General features: G+C 46.4%; 1 protein-coding gene and 1 long non-coding RNA gene across 6 annotated transcripts; one reads left to right on the top strand and one right to left on the bottom strand.

Moving 5' to 3' along the window:
• Positions 1 to 152: 152 nt before the first annotated feature.
• On the bottom strand, positions 153 to 6,527 carry NFKBIL1 (NFKB inhibitor like 1). 5 transcript variants are annotated; one of them, XM_084840989.1, is made up of 5 exons: positions 4,797 to 6,527; positions 4,376 to 4,687; positions 3,263 to 3,375; positions 3,043 to 3,160; positions 153 to 812 (listed from the first exon to the last, which is right to left on the bottom strand). In XM_084840989.1, exons 2-5 carry the CDS (start codon positions 4,662 to 4,664, stop codon positions 271 to 273), a joined length of 1,062 nt encoding a protein of 353 aa, XP_084697115.1. In that variant the 5' UTR covers positions 4,665 to 4,687; positions 4,797 to 6,527; the 3' UTR covers positions 153 to 270. The 5 variants fall into 5 exon arrangements, with proteins under 5 accessions (XP_084697115.1, XP_084697116.1, XP_084697111.1 ...); XM_084840990.1 differs by having other exon boundaries at positions 4,376 to 4,684; XM_084840985.1 differs by having other exon boundaries at positions 6,486 to 6,527.
• Positions 6,528 to 7,769: 1,242 nt separating this feature from the next.
• On the top strand, positions 7,770 to 9,809 carry LOC146355556 (uncharacterized). Its single transcript, XR_014788637.1, has 2 exons — positions 7,770 to 7,968; positions 9,292 to 9,809. It is a non-coding gene; the product is annotated as an uncharacterized LOC146355556 (long non-coding RNA).
• Positions 9,810 to 10,363: the final 554 nt, after the last annotated feature.

Raw genomic sequence — 10,363 nt, 5'->3', positions numbered from 1 at the left:
GGGCAGAAATGTTTTAAATAAATATTTAAACTCTTAAAACCTTTGTGACACCACTGATGTCTCAGGAGAAGGCCGCTTTATGAAACCAAAGGCCTAGTTAAATCAATCACACTGCCCCTCTCTATGCTTCTTTAGAAAGACGAAAAAGAGGCTCAGAGGGAAAGCATGTTCTTTTAAAAACAGGCTGAAACCAAAACGTCCTCTTTGGCCCACAATCCCTTGCCCAATGAACTTGAAAGGCAATTTTTTATTCACAGGCAGGCAGCAAAGTTATTTGGCAGCTCCCGCTAGCCGGTTGAACGCTTGGGACAATGCCGTGACGGTGTCCAAGATCCGACGGCGATCCTGTTCAGCTAAGCGCGTGCCGCAGCGCTGTGCAAACTTGTCTGGGTGCCACAATGCTTGCTGGCGCCGGAGGAAGCGCCGGTAAGCTGCCGTGTCGGAGCGGTCTGTGCCGTGGAGGGCCACGGCTGCCATCTCCTCTGGTGTCCCGGCTGGGCATGGCCAGGGAATGTCCTTGTAGCACAACGGCTGGGAACTGTCCGCAGAGAAGACCCGGCTGCAGCCTTCCTGGTAGCGACGCCTCTTGGCCTCCTTCAGCTCTTCCTCTTTGGCTCGGGCACGCTTCTCATAGAGCAGATGTTCCTCCTCCAGGAGGCGCTGCAACTTCGGGGAAGGCTTCGGGGGTTCAGTTTTAGGCCTCTGCTGATACCGTTCCCTTTCTTGCTGTTGTTTTTGCCTGTATTCCCGAAATATGCGATCAGCCCAATCCTCATAGTTTTCTGGGTCTGGATCAGTGCCGTAGAAATCCTCTGGGGGGAGGGTGAAAAGAAAGGGGAAGATGAAAAGGGATGTGGCAGGTCAGACTTGATAAGTGATCATTTCCCATCTCATTCCAAATACCACATGCCACTTTCCCTCTAGGGCTGGGCGTTCCACAAGCAGAGGTGCTTGCAAAGCAAAGCAAAAAAACAAACAAAAAAAGCAACTGATGGCTCAAGCAAGCGAGCCAAGCCCCATCGTACAAGCAAAAAATCTGTCAGGGTCACTGGCTGACCTGATCTGGGGGAATGTTTCTTTCCCAGTCCTGAAGAAAGTGATCCAGCTAGACCCTGAATAAAATCCAGCCGCACAGCCATTTTTATCAATGTGATTCCACAGTATTCAACTTATCATAACAGTAAAGAGAAAGCGGCCCTGATCCAAATGCCCCCACAAACTGAGATTTGACAGGAGGAGGCCTTTTCAGTTGTAGCCCCTCAACTGTGGAATGCTGTCTGAAGAGTACTGCCTGGGGCCATCTCTGTGCAGAGCTCCTCTAGGGCACGGGTGGGCAGAAAGTAGATCTCCAAATGTTTTGGACTTCAACTCCCATAATTCCTGACAATTGGCCATGTTGCCTAGGGTTGATAGGAGTTGTAGGCCAAAACATCTGAAGGGCCACCAGTTGCCCACCTCTGGGCTGCTTAATGAGGCAAGATGAGGCTTTCCCTAGGCTATAATTAAATTAATCATGTTACTCCATCTTACTGTTCCTCTATTGGTTTTATTGTAATTGGAAGTGTTTTTATTGTTGTGTTCAAATGTAATTTTAATATTTATTGTGAACCACTGAGGGATTTGAACATAAGAACATAAGAAGAGCCCTGCTGGATCAGACCAAGGGTCCATCCTGTCCAGCATTCCATTCACACATTGGCCAACCAGCTGTTCGCCAGGAACCCACAAGCAGGGCATGAGCACAATAGCGCCCTCCCACCCATGTTCCCCAGCAACTGGTGTACATAGGCAAGCTGCCTCTGATACTGGAGGAAGCACATAGCCATCAAGACTTGTAGCCATTGATAGCCTTTTCATCCAGGAATTTGTCCAACCCCCTTTTAAAGCCATCCAAATTGGTGGCCATCACGACGTCTTGTGGTAGCCAATTCCACAGTTTACCTATGCACTGTGTGAATCATAGAATAGTAGGGTTGGAAGAGGCCTATAAGACCATCAAGTCCAACCCCCTGCTCAATGCAGGAATCCAAGTCAGAGCATCCCTAACAGATGCCTGTCCAGCCTCATCTTGAATGCCTCCATTGTGGGAGAGCCCACCACCTCCCTAGGTCATTGGTTCCATTGTCGTATTGCTCTAACAGTCAGGACGTTTTTCCTGATGTTCAGCCGGAATCTGGCTTCCTGTGACTTGAGCCCATTATTCCGTGTCCTGCACTCTGGGATGATCGAGAAGAGATCCTGGCCTTCCTCTCTGTGACAACCTTTCAAGTACTTGAAGAGCGCTATCATATCCCCCTCAGTCTTCTCTTCTCAAGGCTAAACATGCCCAGTTCTTTCAGTCTCTCCTCATAGGGCTTTGTTTCCAATCCCCTGATCATCTTTGCTGCCATCCTCTGAAACTTTTCCAGTTTGTCTGCATCTTTCTTAAAGCGTGGTACCCAGAAGTCCTTCCTTTTATCTGTCCTGAATCTCCCATCAATCAGCTTCATGGGATGACCCGACTGGGTCCTATTATTATGAGACAGGGAGAAAAATGTCTCCCTATCCACATTCTTCACGCCATGCATAATTTTGTAGACCTCTATCCTCTCTCCCCTTACACTTATTTTTTCCAAACTAAACAATCCCTGCTGTTGTAATCTTCCCTCATAGGGAGATGCTCCAGCTTTTGATCATTTTAGTTTCCCTTTTCTGCACTTTTTCCAGGTTCTATATTTAGCAGTATATAAGCATCACAAATAAAAGTAAATAAATAAGATTTGAATAGGAGCCTCCCTCGCTTATAACTCTTTACCCAGGAAACGTCTCCTGGCATGGAAATAAAATGGCGAGGAAAGCCACACCTGGCAAGGCTCTGTGTGTCAGATTGCTGTCAAAAGTCTAGGAGTGGGACCAGTAAAAAACAAACAACACACCAGCCAGTGGTGATCCTAGAAGTTAGGCTGGAACTCGGTATTTCCTCTGGTAATGGCTTGCACCTCCAGAAGCAGGCCCACGTTATACACTTTGAGAACCCTGATTCTTAGAAAGGCCAAACTTCACCTTCATACTGCCAGTAGGTCTCCTGATACTCGTCCTCCCATTCACCGAGAAGTTTGTGGCTCCACTCCCTGTCAGCATCGCATCCTGCCTCATTTTCCTCAAACCTCTCTTGTGGGCACTGCAGAGAATCACAGAGTATCTGAATAAAAAAATCTGGGGGAAGAATGTCCAAACCCCAACATATTTGGTAATATCCTTCCCTACTGAACCATTCGTATACCCATTTCTCTTCAGTTTGTCCCAGGAGATCCTCCGGTGTTTTCCCATCTCTGTTCCGGACGCTCATGGCGGCAGGGCAGCGGCTTTGTAAGGGTACAAATAGGTCTATGTACGCTGAGGCATGGAGGAGAAAAAAAGCAAGGTTAACAAATGGGGCCGTTTAGCAGGTACTGAAGTGCGGAAGACAACCCAGTCCCCAACACCCTCTAAGGGTGACTGTATGTATTGCAGTTAGGAAGGCTAGCTTCTATCTCCCTGGTGTGCCCCTCATTTTGATCAGGTCCTTTCTTTTTAATTTATACACATTTCTGGGTCATGGGAATGAACACCTGAGATGTGTAAGGAGAGAAGACCACCAAAATGTATTTTGCCATTCATGCTATAGGGTGGAAAGGGTTAAGGAGTCTTTTCCAAGTGTCTCAGCTTTCATGGAAGAAGACAACTGATGGATATTTATTATTTATTTCATTTTTATACCGCCCAATAGTTCACAAAAATTAAGGGGAGACAGGAGCCCTTGGGATCAGGGGCTACACTTAGGGCCAGACAGGAAGGCCCTAGGTGATCTCTAGATGTTTTTGGACCAGAACTCTGAGCATTCCTGCCAATCAGCCATAGTGGCTGGAGTGGATGGGAATGGAAGTCCAAAACATCCAGAGGGCCCAGACTGCCAGCTGTCCGCCTCTAATCTATATATCGATGGTAATGATACAAGGGAGCAAGTCCCCCCACTCGTTGTCTCCTAAGCTTTGAGAAGAGCCCTGTCACTGCCTTCACATTCCTGGGGGGAAACACAAGGACTAGAAACATGCTCAACCCAAGGTGCCTTGCCCCAGCAGCCCCTGGCTCTGTCCAGGCATGCGACAGCTGCATCCATGGGATCTCTGCTGCAAATTGTCTCCCCAAGGCAAGTAGGCCCAAACCAGTGCAAGCGATCTCCATGCGAGGGTCATGCCAGCACAGCAAAATGAGCGATGGGGTGGTGGTGGGAAGAGTCTTCTTCTGACTCCTACTCTGCCTCCTCCACCCACTGCAAATTTGTCCCAGATCCCCATTTGGAGAGAACGCTGGGCAGTTCCTGTGGCTGAACAGCTATTTACAGCCGGTGCCTCACCAAGGCCTCCCCCGCGTGCCACATGCCGGGCAGCCACGTGTAGAGCTGTGTCCCCACGCCGATCTGGAATGGAGGGATCCGCTCCATACTTCAGAAAGAGGATGGCCATTTTGAGGTCCTGTTGGGCACAGGATTGGTGCAGCGGGGTTCGGCCTTTGCGCCCCACAGTCTCGCCCAGGTCCAGTGCTTCCCTGTGACGCCGCAGAAGCCTACGGAGCTTGCGGCGGTGACCGGAATCTACGTAGCGCCACAGACGACGCTGGTAGCCCGAAGCCATGAGAATGGGCATGTGGCTGAAATGCTGTTATCCTGCTGGGTATTGATAGGCCGGGGTGGGAGGAAGATACAAGGTCAGTACCAATTCTTCTCCACAAGCTCTGAACAGTTTTAATTTCTAGCATCTCATCATGGCTTTGCTCACCTTTTCCTTTGCCAATACCCCACTTCCATTTTAGTTCACCGTCCCTCTTTAAGAGCAGAAGAAGAACCATGTTGGATCAGACCAAAGGCCTCTCTAGTCCAGCGGCCAAGCAGATGCCTCAATGGGAAGTCCACAAGCAGGACATGAGAGCAACAGTGACCTCCTACTTAGATGCCCCAGCAATTGGTATAAAGAGGTGCAATGCCTCTGATGCTGGAGGTGGTAATATTTATTTATTTATTTCATTTCATTTCTATACCGCCCAATAGCTGAAGCTCTCTGGGCGGTTCACAAAAATTAAAACCAAACAACACACAATAAAACAATTTGAAATATACAGAACATTAAAACCACAATATAACAATACAACCACAATAAAACCTAGCAGCAGTGCAGGAGTTTAAAATACAGATTTAAAACAGCAAAGATAAAAATTTAGAAAGCTAAAATGCTAAAATGCCTGGGAAAATAAAAAGGTCTTCACCTGGCGCTGAAAGGAATACAATGTAGGCACCAGGCAAACCTCACTAGGGAGCTCATTCCAGAGCCGGGGTGCCACAACAGAAAAAGCCCTCCTCCTAGTAGCCATCTGCCTCACTTCCTTTGGCAGGGGTTCACGGAGAAGGGCCGCTGATGATGATCTTAAGGTCTGGGCAGGCACATATGGGAGAAGGCGATCCTTCAGGTAACCTGGCCCCAAGCCGTTAAGGGCTTTGAATGTTAACACCAGCACTTTGAATCGGGCCCGGAAATGGACTGGCAGCCAGTGCAGCTGGAAAAGTACTGGCGTAATATGAGCTCGCAGGCCAGTCCCTGTTAACAATCTTGCTGCCCTATTTTGGACCAGCTGAAGTTTCCGGACCGTTTTCAAAGGCAGCCCCACGTATAACGCATTGCAGTAATCCAGACGGGAAGTTATCAGAGCATGGATCACTGTAGCTAGGCTATCTCTGTCCAGATAAGGGCGTAGTTGGTATACCAGCCTAAGCTGATAAAAAGTGCTCGGTGCCACTGAGTTCACCTGTGCCTCAAGTGACAGTTCTGGATCCAAGAGCACCCCCAATATAGCAGATGGGGTGGGTTATGTTTTTTATTGTAGAATTTTATTGTTTTAGACTGTTTCGTTGTATGCTTTGTACATCTGGCTGGGTGGCCAGCCAGATGGGCGATTAATACATTTAATAAATAAATAATAAATAAAATGTAACTAGTAGTCCTTGACAGTCTTATTTTTTGCCTGTGTTCCTTCCTCAAACTCGGGGCTCAAATTACGGTGGTGGGGTGGGGTGGGGTGCGGGGGAGAGTGAAGTTAGGAGGTGCCCTTAATGAAATTTAACATCCCCTGATAACTACCAATTTTAGCCAAAAGTGCCTCCCACTGTAGCTTTCTAAAACAGTAGAGGGGGTGGGGGAGGCTCGTAATACGAGCACTTTTCCTCCTTAATTCTCCAGGTGCCTTCTCATCCCCACTTGCCTCCTCTGCTCTCCACTACCCCCCCCCCCCAGCACCCGTCCGCATCTGACCCTGGATCCCAAAATTCTCCTTTCTCTACCATTCCACCATTTTGATAATTTCGCGTCCTCCCCTCCTTTCCCTGTTTCCCTTGGCTGTTCGGCCCCTCTCCCCAGCACATCTCTTCCTCCTTTACGAACCCCAGTACCCCACCCCTCCTTCTCCACCATTATTACCTTAACAACGCTCCATCTCCAAAGTTTTACCCGCAAAATGGCACACTTCCGCGTTGATGGATGGAACATCTATGGGGAAAGAAGAGACACAGATGAGGGCGGATGTGGCTTCACTTTGGTGCGCTGCGTTTTACAGTCCGGGTGGGGAACCTTCGACTCGGAATAGACTGATAGCTAAGGTTGCAATCTTAAGTTCTGTAATTTTCGAGCTTTATGAGCTTTATTCCCTCTTCCTCCTCTCTTAAGTGTATTCAAAAATGGTACTAGGTTAGATGAAAATTGGCAGTCCCAGACAAAAAAACAACAACAGCTCCCGAAAGGAAGACATTCGTACATCTCTCTCTCGGAACCCCAAATGGTTAAGATACGTCCTGGCCACCCAGAAAGCTGCAATTTGGTATGCACATAGCCTAAGACATAGTGGTGACAAGGACCTGTAAATTGAGTATTTTTTACATCTAACAGTCAAAACGTGGAGCACGGAGTTAACATTGTAAGACTGGCCAGCATTCACGTGGGATAAAATGTAAATTTTGTTTATTTATTTATGGCTCCAGGAGCAGCTTACAATGAATGAGAAAAGAAGACAGACCCTGCCCGCAGGCGTACAACCTAAAAAAGACATGACGGACAAGGAAAAGGCAATGGGGAGGGAAGAGGGAGAAAAAAGAATTAGGTAGACTGTCAGCAGGGCTGGTGGGATGGCCCTGTTCCCCCCTCTCATCTCCCAAAGGAGGGGCAGTCCAACTGGAGCAGGCCCTGGTGTTCTCTTTGCCGGCTCCCTCACTCCTTCTTCCCCAGAGCCGCCCAGAGCGCTTCAGCTATTGGGCAGTATAGAAATGTAATAAATAACTAAATAAAATTAGGCAGGTGGCACCCTCAGACAGCTAATTGCCTTTAAAACCCCTCAAGCCCTACAAAAAGCAATTCCAAAATCCATATTAGGGTAATGCCTTTCCCAACCTGGTGCCCTCTCTCCAGATGTATAAGACTACAATTTCCATCATTCCCCAGCCAGCACAAATGACCATACTGGCTGGGAATGATGGGAGTTGTAGTCCAACACATCTGGAGGGAGAGCACCAGGCTGGGCAAAGCTGCCTTAGGCTAACTCAAGATCAGCTTGCACATTTTTTGGAGGTGGCCTAATAAAGGTGTTATGACCCTAGTATAGATTTTTAAATTCCTAACTTTTATAACTGCATACAGAAGAGGGCACCTCTACCAGCTTTGCTGCTCGTTTGCACTGCTGAACGATTAAAACAGCACATAAAACAGCGCATAGGTGAGGGCAGATATGGCTTCAGGATCCTTTCCGTAGTAGGGTTTCTTCTTTTTGCCCGTGTTGTTGTTGTTGTTGGGGCTTTCCTTATCTTCACTTCCTGCTGCACTTTCTTTCTTTGCTTTCCAGCAACAACGACTCTTCTCACCCCAGTCTCCACGATCGCCTCCCCGAATTCACCTTTTCAAGAAATAAAACTAGGTTGGATTTTTTATTTTATTTATTTTTGCAAAGATTGTGATTTTAACTTTGGGGTTTACAGTTTCTTCCGGCAGCTTGTAGCGGGGGGTTTCTTTCTTTTCTTTCCTTTCCTTCTTGCGTTCCGTTTCCCATTCCCACCATGCGATCGAGGACAACCCGAAATTCCCTAGCAGCAATCCAAAAGCTTTCCGATAGGGAAGACCCCTGAGCTCATCGATGAGGCTCATCGATAGATGTGTTCGGCGGTTGATACTTTCGAGCTGTTTAAATCCAGAGCCAGCCTGGAGCTGAAAATTGTCTAACTTCTGCCCCTTTCTGTTTTTTTTACTTCTCTCGCTATGGGATACTATTTCGTTTTAGGATTTATATCTTGCTTTTTTTTCTTGCTTTTTTTTTTTTAAGACACGAATTTCTTTTTTTAGTTTTTATTGCATAAACAAAGCAAAACAAAAAAAGCTTTCCAAAATAATAATAGCCAAGTTAGTTTTTAACATTATATAATCTAATATAATGCTTTTCGGAAACTGAGAAACATGAACTCTAAATTATTTTTAAATAGTTGTATTTTACTAGAAATAAAAAACTAGAAAAAGTAAAATTTAAAAACAAATCAGCTAATCATTGGTTACAGAAAGGGACATAAGAACATAAGTGTCATGCTGGATCAGACCAAGGATCCATCTAGTCCAGCATTCTGTTCATACACTGGCCAACCCATAAGCAGGACATGAGTGCAACAGCACCCTCCCACCCATGTTTCCCAGGAACTGATGTACATAGGGAGCAACTGGTGTACATAGGCAGACACATGTCAAGGTGGCCAACAATAAATCATAGTAAAACATATTATGATATTGTTAATAATAATAATAGGAACAGGCATATTGTAATCATCTTCCAACTCCCTACTCTGCATAGTGTCAAAAAAAGTGCGATTGGTGGGACGTGGGTCGGAGCCCTTTTGGTGGTGGCGCCTGGATAGTAGAACACTCTCCCCAGGGAGGTTAGACTGGCTGCTTCTTTGATGTCTTTTACACGACAGGTTAGCAGCGCAATTCTGTACCTGCATATTTAGAAGCAAGAACCCCTGACGTCCATGCAGCTTACTGTAAATTGGCTGGGACATGGTGGGAGATGTAGGTCTTTTTTTCTGTCTAAATATGCATAGGATTGCACCCTTAATTATATTTTATAGTTTTACAACTCGTTTTGCGAACCACCCAGAGAGCTTTGGCTATTGAGAGTTATTGAAATGTAATGAATAAATAAAATAAATAAATAAGCGTTCACTTTTGTATCATAGTTCTCGTTTTATTCCAACAGATGAGTGGCATGTGAAAGGAAAACAGCATATTCTGCCAGAAAACATAAAGGAAATGGAATGCAATGGGAATATCATTAGGAACTGTGAGAGGAAATCGTTTTCAGTGCATTTACGAGCATGTGTTCAGTGCAGAGAGGTATGGAAAATAACTAAGGCAAAGTCTCGGCTTCTTCGTGCCTATGTGGCAGATTCCTCAAAAGCCTAAAACTGTTGTCTCTGTTTCTTCCGTACTCAAGAAGAAACTGCAACTCACCCCACACCTATGAATCGCTGTGCTTGCAAAATAATTGGGTCATAAATCCTGGGAAAGTTACAGGGCTCTGAGAGAGGAAGCTGGGTGGTGGTGGTTCAGTAAAAGTTCAGTTGATAATGACCAGACATGTGCGCTGGGCTTGGCTGATGTCACTTATTTAGCCACATTATGATTATAAATGTAACTGGTGAGTGTTCATCTGCACTGCCTCTGTGCTGACAGAGCTGCCTTCGTTGTACACGAATAAACTCAAGTTGGATCTTACCTGCGTGTCCAGAGCTTAATTGGAGGGCAGCTGGGCACAGACCTCTTAAGTCCAGTTTTGGACTTTTAACACAGAGGCATCGGGGAAGCTGCCTTGGGAAGTGCCTGGGAAAAGCATTATAAGGAGAAGGTGACAAAGATGTCAGTGAAGCCAAGATGCAGAAGAGAACTGGGATGTCTGGGGGAAAACGTTGCTGGGGCTCAAACCCTTGGGCGTATAAAAGTAACTACGCAGGAGAGAAATGGTATAAATGTTCACACTGTGGAAAACACTTCTGTTGGCGATCTCTGCTTGTTGCTCACGAGAGAAGGCACACAGGAGAGAAACCGCATAAATGCTTGGATTGTGGGAACAGCTTCAATCAGAGAACCACCCTCATTAACCATGAGAGAATTCATTCTGGGGAGAAGCCATATACATGCTCAGTCTGTGGTAAAAGCTTCAGCCAGTCAGCAAACTTAACTAAACACAAAAGCATGCATACTGGGGGAAAACTGTATACATGTTCAGTCTGTGGGAAGAGCTTCAGTCAGAGATCTTACCTTATTAGCCA

This window comes from Heloderma suspectum, chromosome 2 (genome assembly GCF_057233095.1).
Source record: "Heloderma suspectum isolate Gila_16-S chromosome 2, 16-S_ref, whole genome shotgun sequence".
NCBI lineage: Eukaryota > Metazoa > Chordata > Lepidosauria > Squamata > Helodermatidae > Heloderma > Heloderma suspectum.
The sequence above is the reverse complement of the archived record's forward strand: the minus strand, read 5'-3'. Positions and strand labels throughout refer to the sequence as shown.

Coding starts and splice junctions, on each gene's coding strand:
- NFKBIL1 (XM_084840988.1), bottom strand. CDS start 4,664: ATGCCCATTCTCATGGCTTCGGGCTACCAGCGTCGTCTGTGGCGCTAC. Junction 3,376..4,375: donor GGCACGCGGGGGAGGCCTTG/GTGAGGCACCGG, acceptor TCCATGCCTCAG/CGTACATAGACCTATTTGTA. Junction 3,161..3,262: donor GACAAACTGAAGAGAAATGG/GTATACGAATGG, acceptor GATTCTCTGCAG/TGCCCACAAGAGAGGTTTGA.